The following is a 15,723-nucleotide window of genomic DNA, read 5'->3' on the forward strand; positions in this document are numbered from 1 at the left end:
GGCAGATCCGCCCCGTGCCCCCGCCCGCCCCGCTCGGCCTCGGCTCCGCCCGGCTCCCCGTGCCGCGGCTGCGCGGAGGGCGGGGAGCGCGTCCCGAGCCGAGCCGGCAGCCGTCCTGGCCGCGCTGTAGCCGTGCCGCCATGCTGCCCAACACTGGGTAAGGCGTCCTCGGCTTTCCTCCTTCCTTCGCCTCAGGGTCCCGGGGCAGAGCCGCGCTGGGGCGAGCGGATCCGGGCGGAGGGATAACCGCGGGCTCCTCAGCCCGCTCTGGGCGGGAGGAGGCGAGGTGGAGCTGGGTGCGGTGGTCCCGGAGCGGCTGGGCGGCGGGGCCGGGCCGGGAGCACCGCTCGGTGCTGTGCGCTCACGGTCCGAGCTGTGTGAGCGTCCGGAGGGCAAAGTGCGGCGGTGGTGTGCTGTAGGATCTGCGCTGAGTGGCTTTTGCAGCGTTCCTCTCGTGCCCGGCACTGCTAATGAACGGGGGCATACGTTGTCCTTGTTTGTATGTTGTAAGCAGTTGTCGTGAAATTCTGTACAAGTGCAAAAAGCGTCCACGATGCAGGCTGTGGGCTCCCCTGGTTGCAACCGTGCCTGCTGAGGAAGGAGCCCAACTTCAGGATTTTAACAACCCTGAGACTGCGGAGCTCGGAGGTGAATGTGACATTCTGTCTTGTTACCAGAATTGAGTGCATTGCAGCCTTCACAATATTGGCAACTTGAAAGAATTTCCTACCAAGTTTGTAACAACTTAGACTGTTGAGTGCCTTAGGAAAGTCTTCCAAAATGCTTCACATGCTGTGCAGTTCTCTCAGTGACACTGAATAAACACGAGAAAGGCTGATGCATCTGACTTTGCTGGCACTCTCACATTATGTGAAGGGGACAAATTAAATGGTTATAGGAAAACTAAGCAAGAAGGTTTAAAAAGCAAGCAAACAAAAAGATCCCAACACAATGAAAGCGTGAGAGTATTGAGTCAGCTCAGTGTTTCAGTGGGGATGAAATGAAGGATTTTCCCCTTTAAGTCTCTGATGTTGATGAACAGTTTGTGTGGGCCTTTGTAGGAAACATAATCTGCAGGACTGATAGAGCTCCAGAGAGCCCCTGAGGAGCTGCTGTTAGGATTCTCCAAAGGTGTGCATTCTCCAGGCTGAGCTAGCCCAGTCCCTAAGTCTGTCCTCACAGGGAAAGCGCTCCAGCCCTTGGCCAATTCTCTTTCCTTCTGCTCAACTTCTACTTGTTCAACGTCTGTCTCATATTGAGAGGCCCCTGTTTGGACACAGGGTCTAATTGTGGTCTTACAGGTGCTGCTAAAGGGGCACAATCCCTTCAATCCATCTGTTCTTTATGGTTCTTGCATCCTGGGATGCTGCTGGCTTTTCCTGGTGGGCATACTGCTGAGTTATGCTCAGCTTGCTCTCTGCCAGCTTCCCCATTGCTTTAGCCTTTGCAGCTCCCTGGCCATTCTTTCTCCAGCCTGTATCATTGCAGGAACTCCATCTTCAAAATTGCATGACTGTCCTTGCAGGCTGTCATGAGGCTTCGGTTGACATTCATCTGTCAGCCTGTCAAGGCTCCTCTGGATGACAGCCCTGCCCTCAAGCACATCAGCCATTTGTCATCCCTCCCCAGTGCGCTTTGTATTCTCTAGGTTGTGATCCAGATGTTGAACAGAACCAGTGCTGGGGTAGATCCCGCTTAATAGTAGTCTCCAGGCAGAGTATTGCTTCTTACCCACCATCCCCTAAACCTGTGTGGTCAACCTTTCTTTTACCTCTCAGGCTGTTCAACCACGCAGACCATTACGTATTTACTTGGATACAAAAGTATTTTGAGAGATGGTAATGAAAGCCTTGTTAATGTAAATGGTGTCAACTATTCTCTCTTTGGCTGCAAGTTCTCTCATTCTATCACAGGAGGTAATCAGGTGCAACAGACCTGATTTTACCTCTGGCAAACCCATGCTGACAGTTCCCAGTCATCATACATATCCAGTGGAGGAGCTGGTCCATGATTTTCACACCAACCTGGGGAAGGCTGAAGAGCTAGCAGATCTGTGAATTGGTGGAGCATTTTTTCTGGCTTCTTTGACTATGTGTCACCCATTCCCTTTCCCCTAGTTGACAGGGGACTCTAGTGATTCCTATAGCTTATCAGGTATGAAGAGAGGGGCCTTGCAAGGACATGAGCACGCCTGCTATAGCCTGATCTATGCACATGGCTGTGTCCTCTCAAGAAGCTTCTAGTTCAACTCACGTTTGATACTGTGTAAAATTTCTTCTCTTGAGAGTGATGATGCATTGGAAAACCTGCCCAGGGAAGTGTGGAGTCACCATCCGTGGTGATGTCCAGGAAGGCTTTAGATGAGGCACTGAAGGACATGGTTTAGTGGGGATGGTGGGAGGGATGGGTTGATGGTTGGACTAGATATAATTGAGAAGGTTGGAAAAGACCATGATTACCTCTTATCTATGGCTAGTTTTTCTTGTCCTGATGAACTGTGTTCCTAAGCAAGGAAATCTGGTGAAGACCAAGGCACCAAGCAGCTCAGGCACTACCAATATCTGCTCTCACTGAATCATCCACACCACTCAGCAATGCCTTCTCCTTGTTCACCCTCTTCCTACCCATGTAGCAGCAGATAAACAAGTTACCATTGACTTCTTTTCCGAGTCTCAGCTGCAGGTGAACTTTGGTTTTCCTCACACTATACTGACGTACTCATGCAGTATTCTCAGTTCCTTCTTTGTAGCTCAGTGCTTCCACTCCCTGTGTGACACCTTTGTACATGGGGACTCAGTCACGAGTCAGCTGCGCAGCTGTGTCACCCTGTTGGTTCACCTGCTCTCTAGGACTCCATTCTGCAGAAGGCAGTGGCTTGAATTCACAGCATCACAGAATGGCCTGAGTTGAAAGGGACCTTAAGAATCACGAATCTCCAACCCTTCCCACTACAGGCAGGGCCACCAACCTCCACATTTAATTGGCTTCTGCAGGGCTTTGTTGGCTTCCAGGGATTGCTGATGACATAGAATGCCAATGAAGAGGAATATTCCTGCCCCTTCCTGCCTCGTTTCATTTTTTTGCCCTCTGAAAGCACATGCCCTCTTGCAGGCAGTTTTAGACGGAAATTTTCAGACTGGAGGGTGAAAAGGAAGAGCCAGAGAAACACTGATTACATTGAGTGTAGCCCAAACTGGAAAGAAAGCTGTATCAAATTTGTTTTCTGAAAAAAACCTCGAAGTTGCTGCAGCATGTGGTTATATGGATTCTTTAGTAGGGTTGCAGCCTTGGACCTCTTGTTTTTTTCATTCAGTTATGGAAAGCAGCATGGGCTTGATGCAGAGCACCAAAGTGCAAAATCCTTCATTTGGAAAGCCCACGGTCTGTAGAGCTTTATTGTGAAATATGCTGTAGCATAGACTTTTTTGCTCTTCAAAAATTCCATGGCATTTTGTGTGTAAGAAAAATGTTCTTCTGGTGCTCTCGAACTTGTTAGTTTCTCCAGAAGGTTCGGTTGGACAGATTTGTGGGGAATTATTGGATTAAATGCAATTACCGGGAAACTGAGTTTACTATAAAAGCCTTAAGAGAAATTACGGTCATTTCTGAAAATCTGATCTTTCGCTCTTGTCTTTGGCACTCCACACTGGCATGATTCCGGACTTTGCCTTTATAGCACATTGAGCCACCTGCCCTCTGTGTTCAGAGGGCTGAAAGAAACAGAGAGCTGCAGTGAGTGTCAAAACATTAGAATTGGTTGGTTTTGTTGTTTTTAGAAGAAAAACCTTTTCTGTTTTTGGAGAATGCAAAAGTTCTGTTGGGGGCAGTCTTGGATTATTGTACAAAAAGGGAAAAATGCAATTGGGAGACCTGTACAACCTTCCTGCTTCCTTGTATTGATAAAGGAAGTCATCCTGGGGAAAGGCTTTGCTACAGCTTTAACCATTTATTCGGTATTATGGGTCTGTTTTCTTTGTAAAATGTTAAATGCAGTTGATTGCTGGGAAGACTGCACTGATTGTTTTTGTCCTGAAGAGTGCAAGAAGTCACTGAGTTCCAGATTTTGCTTTGTTCCCCCTCTTGTTTTCCCTCTACCTCTCATTCATCTTCAGGAAACTAGCAGGCTGCACGCTCTTCATCACTGGCGCGAGCCGGGGAATTGGCAAAGCCATTGCCCTGAAGGCTGCCAGGGATGGTGCAAACATTGTGATTGCTGCCAAGACAGCAGAGCCCCATCCAAAACTTCCTGGAACTATCTACACAGCTGCAGAAGAGAGTAAGTTGTAATCAGGGTGGGCTTCAGACTGTGGGATGGTTCATGTCCTCACTTAATTCTCGTGTATGAGTAGGAAACTGCTTAGACTCTCCTAGCTCCCATTCAGCTTTATAAGAATGAGCCCAAGTGCTTCTCTTCCCTCACAGGAATTCTGCGAGGTATTAAAGTTTGATGGTAATGAATATGCATGTGCATAAATGTAAAAATGCCATGTTAATTAAAATGTGTGGTGAGCTATGCACATTCTTAGTGTTAGGATTTTGTTATGGCATCCCTATTCATTATGCAGTATGTGTGTACAAACAATGAACGTACAGATGTTATAGTTATGAGATGTACCAGAGAGCTTGGCTATACAGTTTTGTATCAAAGCAAAAAAGATAGGATGCTTACCTGTAGCCTGGGCTCACTTATGAAACTCCAGCAGAGCGGATCTCCAGAAGAGATCAGGTAGTCAGCTCTTAAATGGGTTCTAGGAGAGCTGGAACCAGGCTCCACCCCTTCTGGTAGCACAGATGAATTGCCTTCACCAGTGCTCCTGTGGCTGACTCATGGCTCGCCTCAGGTGATCAATCAGAGGTTCAGGCTGTGATTCAGCAGCCCCATACAATGTGAAAGAGTCACAATTTGAAAGGTGTAATTTTTAATGCATTCATTGAATGAGAGATTTTCAGTAGGCAGTTTGTGCAGTCTGAGAGACAAATTCTGTGTGTTATTTTCTCATCACGCAGTTGAAGCAGCTGGAGGAAGGGCATTGCCATGCATCGTCAATGTGAGGCAAGAAGAGCAAATTATTAGCGCTGTGGAGAAAGCTGTGAAGACGTTTGGAGGTATGCTGAGGGGCAGGGGACAGGCAACCAAGCAGATTATTCAAAGAAGAAGAAGAGGAAAGAACACCCTAACCTGCTTTACTCCTATTTTTGTTTATTTTATTTTATTTTATTTTTATTTTTTATTTTACTGCTAATGTGAGGTGACTTATTTTAAAACCAGGGATCGATATTTTGGTGAACAACGCAAGCGCCATCTCTTTGACCGGCACTTTGGAAACAGAAACCAAGAAGGTCAATCTTATGATGGATGTCAATGTACGAGGAACCTACCTCACGTAAGTGCTGAGACAGCGAACCAAAGCCATTTTAACAAAATGTTTAATGCTATCTCAGCTTATCTGAGATTTTGCTGCAGAAAGTAATAAAAACTAAATATGTGTATGTATATAGCGTGGCTTTTTTGTCTGTGGAGAAGACAAGGGGAATTTCCATCTGACAGAGCGTATCTGTTGAAGTCTTCTTGATTCCTGTGCAGTAAGAAATCTGTTAGTGAGTCTCAAACACTGTCACTGGAAAGAGTTGAAACCCCAGCTGTGGGTTTAAGTGGGTTGTAAAAGACAGCATCTACTTTAATGATTTTACAGTTGTGTTTTCTCTGTGGCTGACAGTATGCATGTATCCAGATTAAATGCATGAGTAGCAGGCAGTTAGTGTAGTCCATGGCCGTGCTGTTCTCTCTAACAAACTTGGTAAAAATTCTGTTAGAGAGCCCATGAAAATGTGCACCACAATTGTAGAAGTGGCAGTTATGCTTTACAGATTCACATAAATTCCAAGTTGAATTACATATATAACTTTCAGTCTCTAGAGTGTAGGTTTCAAGTTCTTCTTGGAAGTCATCATAGCTTTTCACTATACCATATTATTTCTTAAATGTGGTTTTAAGAAAGAAATAAACATGTGATCAGAATAATAAATATGGGACTAGATGATACTCTGCACTGGTAATTTGGCTTGTTACCACGTCGTCATTTATTGGCCTTCCAGGACTATTACAAGGAGACTATTAGTTCTGAGCATCTGGAAAATCTGCTTTAGTAGATGTTGCTGCACTGCTTGGAGGATGCTGCCCAGCTATTAGACATGAATGTTATTCTCGAGATAAGTGAGATAGGACGGATTTTTTTCAGTTCTTTTCATCAGTTAAATATTTGATTAGAAGGAAAGGGTTTTAACTTACCATTGGACTTCTGTGAAAGTGAAGCTACTGCTCTGCAGTAGTGTTCTGTAAAATAAGAGATGACTGTCTTGCCTGATTCCTCTCTTCCAGGTCTAAAGCGTGCCTTCCCCACTTACGGAAGAGTAAGAACCCGCATATCCTGAACCTCAGCCCACCTTTGAATATGAAACCCACATGGTTCAAAAATCACTGTGGTAAGTAGCATCCATTGCCTTTGTTGTTGTGTGTTGAGAAATGTACGAATAACTAATGAAATGTGAAGGAGTGCCAGCCAAGAATTCCAGATATTGTGTTTTTAGTGCTCATTAGAGATTGACAGGAATGGTTCCTCAGAGTGTTTTGCACCTTACTTGAAAGAAATTGTTTTCTGGTAAAACACAGTGTAAATCTCATACCCTGATATGTCCTTTATATTTTCAAGAAGGTTCTACAAGTAAGAGTTACAAGTTTTTCAAAGGATTTCTTAAGACTACACAGTGTTTTCTATTTCCAGTAGAGATAGAAAAGCAAAATCTTCTTTCTCTGTGCTTCTGCATTTGACGTGATAGCTATAATTCTCTATGCTGTCTTTTTAAACAGAAATTATCTTTGAGGAGTGAAGGAGACTCCAATTGTGTCTTTAGGCTAGAGCATATGTTGCTCATTTTAAACCTGTAGATGACCTTTAAAATTTCAATACTTATAACATGATTAAACTCCTCTTGCAAGTCCATGTTCCTTCCACACAATATTCCCTTCTCAAAATAGACAAAAAGGATTTACAATGTGCTTTTTTCCTTTTCTCTTTTTTTTTTTTTTTTCCTCTCCTACTAATTACTGGTGTAAGAAGTCTCTGAGAAAAACACAAGAAAAACACCATGCAGGTGTTAAGGTTCAGTCATTGTTTCCATTTGTCAAAAAATGTAGACATAAGAACTACAGTTCTTATCTGCTGGGGATGGGGGGAGTTGGGAGAGTTTCTGTACTCTAGGAAGATACTGCTTTGACCCCAGAAAGTTGATCTTCCATAACTTATATCCTTCAAAACTAAAATTCTGTACGTAGACTCTAAATTTGTATCTTACTAAATATAGGATTTTTGTGTACTTTTTGTAGCCTACACAATTTCTAAATATGGCATGTCCATGTGTGTCTTGGGAATGGCAGAAGAATTTAAAGGAGAAGTTGCTGTCAATGCTTTATGGCCTAAAACAGGTGATTATTATGAATTTTTGTATTTTGTCTTATACAGGTATTTTATTTAGGTTTGAATAACTGCTGGGACTGATTCAGGAAACTGAACAGTTCTGCATATTTTTTTGTGATCAAAGATGTTGTATGGGTATTGGCTTTCTTTCCTAGTTCTCACTATAGCCTTGTCACTTTCATTCAGACTTACCTTCAGCCTGAGTGCATTCTGCTCTTTCTTGACCTGTCTTGTCATTGCTCCTTTCAACATGACTCAAGCCATGGTTTGCACAGAATCGCTGAGTATTAACATACTTTCATTTGTACATATTAAATGTCCAATACTATTTAGAATCCCCAGCTAGTTAGATTGCCAGAGAGTAGATGAAACTGACAAGATACGTATCTCTGTAGATGTAAAAAACAATTAAAAAATCCCATTCCTTGAAGTTCTAGCTCAGTGGGCCAGCAGGTGCTTTTTCACACAACCATCCAACACTTCTTGCAAGTCTCGGCACATTAAAGAGCTGTGTAATAGAAAAATAACTTGTGTCCATCTTGTACTAGCTCCAGTTTATTGTCCATGGGTCAGTGAGGATCAGGGCAGCTGTTTAAGATTTGGTCAGCTGCTGAACAAAGAGATGAGTGTCTTGAGAGCATTAGAAGCATTAAGTGAGTTCTCAAAATTGTGTATATCAGTGTTTCCTTGATGAAAACTGTTTATGTGACCTGAAGTATAAAAGTTTGTAATGTGCAAACAGTCTAGAAAGAAAAATGTTTCTTTGAAAGGTTTATCTGCTAAAACTAAGAAACTTAACTATGTTAGAGAGTGAGAGAAAGGTGACTTTCATGGTATGTACAATATAATTGTGAAGTTTATAATTTAAGAGTGTCTTATATATGTGATTAGCTTCAATGCTGGAGATTACCACTGTGCTAGTATGGTTCTATTGGTTCATCCAACTCATTGAAACATGAAAATATGCTCATAGTGAGATGTTAGGAGCTCCCCTTTAATCTAAAAGTGAAAGAGGTAGACTGCCTAAAGGATGTAAGAGTGTGCATGAGTAGTAGAGGTATTGCAGGGTCGAACTGGAAGATGTTCTATGTCTATTAGTGGAAAACCAGCAGCACTTTTATGAAATAGGTGGAATGATATGCAGACTGTGAGACAGGAGATGTTCAGAACCTTTTCATATCAGTCTGTGCCCATAGTTTGGCTCTTTTTAGAGCAATAGTAGTTGGCAGTAATAGGAAAGTAGAGGAGCATGGGCCAGGAAAAGTGATCAGATTAATCAGTCCTCAGAATAGTGGAATATCCTCATGCTGAAAGGACCTGGTAAACCTCACGTGGCAGAAATCATCTCAAACAGTTACACTTATTTAAAAAAAAAAGAAAAAAAAATCTTACTGGGCCATCACATTTCAGCAGACTGAAGAAAGGCAAATATGTTTCCTGTACTTTATAAGGAGAAAAACATCTAGCTGTATGTACACTGTACCTTTGATAAAACTCAGTTTCTTTTTTTCAAATCAGGTGAAATTAGACACCTTAGGTATGGATTTTATTCACGGGTCTAACACAACCATTCTGTGGACTCTTCAAAAAGTTATTTGAGTTTGTGATATTGGGTTTCTCATCTTTAAATCACAGAATCAGAGAATTGTAGGGGTTGGAAGGGACCTCTAGAGATCATTGAGACCAACCCCCCTGCCAAAGCAGGTTCCCTACACCAGGTCGCACAGGTAGGCGTCCAGGCGAGACTTGAATATCTCCAGAGAAGGAGACTCCACAACCTCCCTGGGCAGCCTGTTCCAGTGCTCCGTCACCCTCACCGTGAAGAAGTTCTTACGCACATTCGTGCCAAACTTCCTATGCTGCAGCTTATGTCCGTTTCCCCTCGTCCTGTCTCCACGTACCACTGAAAAGAGACTGGCCTCACCGCTATGGCCGCCACACCTCAGATATTTATGAACCTGGATCAGGCCCCCTCTCAGTCGTCTTTTCTCAAGGCTAAACAGACCCAGTTCACTTAGCCTTTCTTCATAGGGGAGATGCTCCAGGCCCTTCACCATCTTTGTGGCCCTCCGCTGGACTCTTTCCAAGAGATGCCTGTCTTTTTTGTACTGGGGAGCCCAGAACTGGACACAGTACTCCAGATGAGGCCTTACCAGGGCAAAGTAGAGGGGGAGGATCACCTCCCTCGACCTGCTGGACACGCTCTTCTTAATGCACCCCAGAATGCCATTGGCCTTTTTGGCCACGAGGGCACACTGCTGGCTCATGGCCAACCTGTCGTCCACCAGGACGCCCAGGTCCCTCTCTGCAGAGCTCCTCTCCAACAGCTCATCCCCCAGCCTGTATTGATGCATGCAATTATTCCTCCCTGGGTGTAAGACCCTACACTTGCTTTTGTTGAACCTCATCTGGTTTCTTACTGCCCAGCTCTCCAGCCTGTCCAGGTCTCGCTGAATGGCAGCACAGCCTTCAGGCGTGTCAGCCAATCCTCCCAACTTCGGATCATCAGCAAACTTGCTGAGGGTGGCCACTATCCTCTTATCAAGGTCATTGATGAAGATGTTGAACAAGACCGGACCCAGCACAGACCCCTGGGGGACACCACTGGTTACAGGTCTCCAGCCAGACTCTGCACCACCAACAATGACCCTCTGCGCTCTGCCAGTCAGCCAGTTCTCAACCCACCTCACTGTCCACTCGTCTATCCCACACTTCCTCAGCTTTGTTATAAGGATGTCGTGGGAGATAGTATCAAATGCTTTTCTAAAATCAAGATAGATTACATCTACCGCTCTTCCCCCATCCACCAGCATGTGACAGCATCATAGAAGGCCACCAGGTTGGTCGAGCACGACCTCCCCTTGGTGAACCCATGCTGACTACTCCTGTTAACCTCCTTTTCTCCCAGTTGTCTGGAGATGGTATCCAGCACAAGCTGTTCCATCACCTTTCCAGGGACAGAGGTGAGGCTGACAGGCCTATAATTACCCGGATCTTCCTTCCTGCCCTTTTTGAAGACCGGAGTGACACTGGCTATCCTCCAGTCTTCAGGGAGCTCCCCTGTTATCCAAGACCTCTCAAAAATGATGGAGAGCGGTTCGGCAATGACCTCCGCCAGCTCCCTCAGCACACGTGGATGCACCCCATCAGGTCCCATGGACTTGTGGACCTTAGTACTGCCTAGGCGCTCACGCACGTCCTCTTTCCTGACTAAAGGGAAGTCTCCCATTCCCCAGACCCTCTCACTAACCTCCACGGTGTGGGATTCCTGCGGGAGAGCCTTTTCACTGCAGACGGAAGTAAAGAAGGCATTCAGTATCTCTGCCTTCTCAGCATCCCCCGTTACGAGGACCCCCCCCTCACTTAGTAAGGGGCCCACATTCTCTCTAGTTTTCCTTTTGCTATTAACATACTTGAAGAAGCCTTTTTTATTATCCTTTATCACTTTAGCCAGATTCAATTCCAGATGGGCTTTAGCCTTCCTCGTTGCATCCCTGCAGGCCCTGACTACATTCCTATATTCTTTCCAAGCGACCCTTTTCCACATTTCATGGACCTTCTTCTTTCCTTTGAGCTTGCGCATGAGCTCCTTGCTCATCCACACAGGTCTCCTGCCACCTTTTCCCGATTTCTTGCTCACAGGGACGCACTGATACTGAGCTTGGAAGAAGAGCTGTTTAAATGCTTAACTTAGAGACTCTTGTTATCTCACAAGTTACTGTGGAGCTAAACTTAAGTATTAAGATTTTCAGTATGGTAATTGTTGCAGAAAATATTTTAGTTTCTGATGCACATTCACTTTGACAACGATAGTTGTCCTGTTAGTTTTTCATGTCCTGAATAAAGGCAGAGGAAGTCTTTGTGTGGAAAGTATTGATAGAAGGGTTGAATAATATGAATGTTATAAGGAGTTCTTCTCATTATTCATCTTTTGGTTCCTTTAGTACTTCTCAATTAAAGGAATCTTTACACTTGGAGAATTGTTTGCTGGTTGAGCATTCTTTGCTGGTTGATGGTATTTCACAGTTTTGTCTTCTTATGATAAACTTTCATGTGAGAGGAAAATAAAGTTTATGCAGTTGCCAAAAACATAAGAATTTCATGTCATCAGTGTTAAACTTGATTTTTCTGTCCTCCAAATTTTCCAGCCATACATACAGCTGCTATGGATATGTTGGGAGGATCCGGAGTAGAGAAGCAGTGCAGAAAAACTGACATAATTGCAGATGCTGCATACTGCATTTTAACAAAGCCAAAAAGTTTCACTGGAAACTTCATTATTGATGAAGTTTTACTGAGAGAAGAAGGCGTTAAGGATTTTGATGTCTATGCAATTGCACCAGGTAAAAGAGATCTTTAAAAGGAGAAGTCTGGGAAGGAAGGAAGGCTGTATGAGAAATGTGAATATTCCATTCCCTTGTCCTCTTAAGTGAGTCAGTCAAAAGATGCTTTGTCTCAAGTTTGAGAAAATAAATGGGAAAATTACGTAGAAAGCACGTAATAGTTCACAGAGGTTCTAATCATCAATGTCCATAAAATTTTAAAAAAATTCATTAATAAAAAGTAAATAGACTTGCACAATTGCTGCATGTATTACTACTTACCAAATAGTGAGATGGCGTTTCTTCATCTTCAGATATTTCTCATTGCATTTGTAAGAGGCTTCTAGGTCTGACTTTTAAATGTACCAGATCCTAAACATGTCACCTTATGCTATGTTTCTTTCAACCTGTAGTTCATTTACTGGTAAACTGGGGTGCTGTTTCCTTCAAAATGTGCAGTTCTCCTTTACTTGGGCTTACTGTTATTGTTCAACTCCCCTTTAGGTCATCCCCTGATTCCTGACTTCTTCTTGGATGCTGAAACTGACTTGACAGCCACAAAATCAGAAAGCCATGGTAGGGCAAGCTCTGCATGTACAAGTTGATTATTTGTGGTGATAATGAACGCCCGCTCTATTTCAATTTATTTTTCTTTTCTCTCAAGCATTTGGATTACATTCAGGCTATTTAGCAAAATCTCTTTTTGTATTTGGAATTTTGATTTATGGAAGTGACTGTAGTGTCTGCAACTTTTACAGTTTATAATCAGTGCCTTATTTTGAACAATCTTTTTTTTTTTTTTTTTTTTTTTTTACCACCAGAGTTAAGTAGTATGAAGATTATGAGTAAATAATACTGGAAAAAAAAAATTAAAAGCAATCAGCATATTTTGCAGGAGTGTTACATCTGTCTTGCAGCATTTAGAACTTGACAGAGCCTCTCTTCATACATGAAGTTCTCACAGTTATACATGACATGAACATCTCGAAGATGAAATGGATAAGTTTTTTATAAAAGCATCAATTTCACTGTTTCAGAATAGTAATGTGTCTAGTTGGAGGGCAAACAGGAACACTGAACAGGTTTTATAGGAGTGCCAAAACAAATACAGGAAAGGGAATAAAGAGGCTGAGTTTGTATAGAGTCCATTTCTCTTGAAAATACTATTTGTGAGTATGCTCTTGAACTTTTCTGCCAGGAACTAATGTTGCTAACTGCCCGGACCTCCAGCACAGTTATTTAGTAGCAATTCACAGAGTAGTCTTAATTATTTCCTGATACATAAGACACCTAACTGACATTCTGTAAGACTTTTACGGGTTGCTAAGCTTTATGTGTCTCGTAAATTGCAAATGTTCTTTCTTAATGTTAAATGAACATACTCACTGCAGTGTAGGAAGTTGCTGATTAAAGTTGTGAATTGATTTACAGCTTAGAAGCTTTTGCAGAAGAATTACTGAAAATATATATATTCTTACAAAGATACACAAGTGAAGCATTTCAAGATGAAAGTTACATTATTAAAGGCACTGATAGATTTTTGTTTTGTTTTGTTTATGCTGTCAGGAGTCTGTTGAGTAAATTATGAAGAAACTGTGAGTAGTCAGAATTAAACTTTTCCTGTGGTTTCATTTTTAATATTTTGACATAGTAAGAAATGAAACAAATTACAGAATTCTTTAGTGCTGTATACCAGTTCCAGTTCCCAGTTATTGAAAACTTCCTTTATTATTATTAATACTAAAATAACAAAATCTTCATTTTTCCCCAAGAACTAAGAAGTTCAAATGGTAGAAAATTGGCAGTGGTCAGCAATGCTGCATTTATCAGCATTCTTCACATGTTAAAACAACAGTGTTTTGGCATTTTACAGAGAAAAATCATCTGTTTCTTGTAGGTGCTTCACAGGGATCAGATGGAGCCAAGGTTAATGCAGAATCTGCTTCAGCTGGGCCTGTTGCAGAAACATTCAGAGTTATTCAGGGAGAACTCAATAAAGAAATGGTGAAATCTACCCAGGGCGTCTTTCAGTTTGAACTGTCAGGTAAAACCATCACCTAAAAAATTTTCAAATGCTCGTTTTTCTAGCAAGAGGCAGTCTGGGTTTTCACATGTAAATGCTCGTCTTTCAAAGCTAGTCTAGAAACAGGGCATCCTTGGATATGCTCTATAAGATGCTGCTTTTCACGGCCAACTTCAGCACATGCAGGATTTACTGTGCTGCTCTTGTCATAGGGAGATGCTTTCTGTGTCAGCAGCATGTGCTGCTCTTTTGAGGGCTGTGGTGTGTTTTCCTGGTGTTCTGTTTCTGCTGTGTCACACTGCTGGCTGTGCTGCACAGGGTCAGCATGGCAGTTCTGTTCCAAGTCCCCGCTGTCTCTAGCTTTGACAGCAGCTGCTGCCTTGGGCTTGTCCCCTGACAAGTGGCACTGTGGGGCATCTGCTGGGGCTGATCTTGTCAGCACAGAGATTGTGGGGCAAATGGCAGCTTCTGGCACAGTACCTCCTGCGTGTCTAGCACGAAGATGGGAGAGAAAATCTGGCTGGGATAGCAAAGGGTGGAGCACATCAGTCCTTGCGGTGCTGCCACAGGTTCTCCCTGTTCCGCTCAGGTGATGAAGGAGGCACTTGGTACCTTGATCTGAAAACCAGCAGTGGGAGTGCTGGGTTTGGGAAGCCTCCTGCAGCAGCTGACGTTGTGATGAGCATGTCAAGTGGAGACTTTGTGAAGATGTTCACCGGTGAGTAACAAATGCATTCGGCAGAACAGATGCAGCTCCTGGTGGCAGGAAACGTCCTGCTGATGGATGAGCAGACAGGTTCATCTCTCTTTGTGGTCTTCAAACTGGATGAGCTGTGGTTGGAAGTGGATGGCCTTTAAGTTCCCTTCCAACATAAGTCCCTCTGTGAGTCTATGATTTCATAATAAAAATTTCTACTACTTTGTTCAGTAGCTATTGAAATTTTCAGAGTGTAGCTTCAGAAAACATCCAGCCAATCTGTTGAACTTCTTTTCTGCACATTTCTAATTATTTTTTTATAAGGTATACTGCTTTTACAGTAGAGCTTGATAGTGAAGTAACTACTAGATACTACTATATGATATTAAAGTTTTTTGTCTCCAGTTCCTTTCCTTTTCCTGATGATTCTGTATCTTCTTTTTAGGTAAACTAAAGCCAACCATGGCCTTCATGTCAGGAAAATTAAGGATTAAAGGTAACATGGCACTAGCAGTAAAGCTAGAGAAGATGCTGACACAGTTTAATGCAAAACTGTGAGGAGGAAGCTGTACCAGCAGAACATCCAGCCTTTCTTTTATAATAGCAGTGCTACATTTTAAAATGATGATCTACTTTTTTTTGGGTGGGTGAAATATAATAACTATGAATAAAATATTAGTTTGTTAGAGAAGAACAAATTAGTTTGATAAAGACTGGAAAGCGTTTGTGATTAAACAATTCCTTCTTGAGAATACTTCCATTATGTTACTGGTGTGTGGTTTTGTTTGTTTGTTTGTTTTGCTTTCTTGGGCTTATTACTCACACTAGTTCTTGTACCTCTGTATTTTACAGAATTAGGCTACATACACATGTGCACACGAACACACCTCCATCCCAGATTGCCACAAACAAGGTAATCCCTCTCATGGCACCTGCATGTAGCACCAGAAGGTTTAAACTAGAACATGTATATGGACACATCACCTTCCTCATGAGCTCATGAGAAAAAGCACAAATGCTCTCTAAATGGACAAGAGCACACATACTCCTCCTGGTTTAAGAACATGTGCAAAGCCAGATGTATCAACCTCTTAGTGTTACCAACAGAACTGCTCAAAATTTAGGGCATTTTACTCTTGTAATTATGTAGAGAATCTTTCAAGACTTAGAATTTATTTTCTAACGTATGTAATAGTGAAATGGTTT

The 15,723-nt window shown here is 42.7% G+C and overlaps 1 protein-coding gene and 1 long non-coding RNA gene across 9 annotated transcripts in view; one reads left to right on the forward strand and one right to left on the reverse strand.

The window, feature by feature from the left end:
- HSDL2 (hydroxysteroid dehydrogenase like 2) lies at window positions 1-15,271 on the forward strand. Of its 2 annotated transcripts, XM_085214363.1 has the most exons (11): window positions 1-157; window positions 4,113-4,276; window positions 5,008-5,106; window positions 5,270-5,384; window positions 6,380-6,483; window positions 7,385-7,483; window positions 11,624-11,818; window positions 12,302-12,373; window positions 13,695-13,841; window positions 14,410-14,538; window positions 14,963-15,271. In XM_085214363.1, the coding sequence occupies exons 1-11, from the start codon at window positions 141-143 to the stop codon at window positions 15,073-15,075; spliced, it is 1,254 nt and encodes a 417-aa protein (XP_085070489.1). In that variant the 5' UTR covers window positions 1-140; the 3' UTR covers window positions 15,076-15,271. The 2 variants fall into 2 exon arrangements, with proteins under 2 accessions (XP_085070489.1, XP_085070490.1); XM_085214364.1 differs by lacking the exon at window positions 11,624-11,818.
- The window catches only part of LOC146542348 (uncharacterized), a 27,251-nt gene continuing 26,046 nt past the window's right edge, over window positions 14,519-15,723 (reverse strand). For 6 of the 7 annotated variants that reach the window (XR_014880682.1, XR_014880680.1, XR_014880678.1 and 3 more), the window contains one exon: window positions 14,526-14,651. This is a non-coding gene — a long non-coding RNA (uncharacterized LOC146542348). Of the gene's footprint in view, window positions 14,652-15,723 lie in introns of all 7 variants that reach the window. The other variant, XR_014880681.1, reaches the window with a different exon arrangement.

Source organism: Meleagris gallopavo, chromosome Z, assembly GCF_905368555.1.
Source record: "Meleagris gallopavo chromosome Z, MGAL_WU_HG_1.1, whole genome shotgun sequence".
In the NCBI taxonomy this organism is placed as follows: domain Eukaryota; kingdom Metazoa; phylum Chordata; class Aves; order Galliformes; family Phasianidae; genus Meleagris; species Meleagris gallopavo.

Bases quoted from the DNA above. Each gene is read 5' to 3' on its own strand.
- HSDL2 (XM_085214363.1), top strand. The intron at 5,385-6,379 runs GTAAGTGCTGAG...CCTCTCTTCCAG, and splicing joins GTACGAGGAACCTACCTCAC to GTCTAAAGCGTGCCTTCCCC. The intron at 13,842-14,409 runs GTAAAACCATCA...TGTTCCGCTCAG, and splicing joins CTTTCAGTTTGAACTGTCAG to GTGATGAAGGAGGCACTTGG.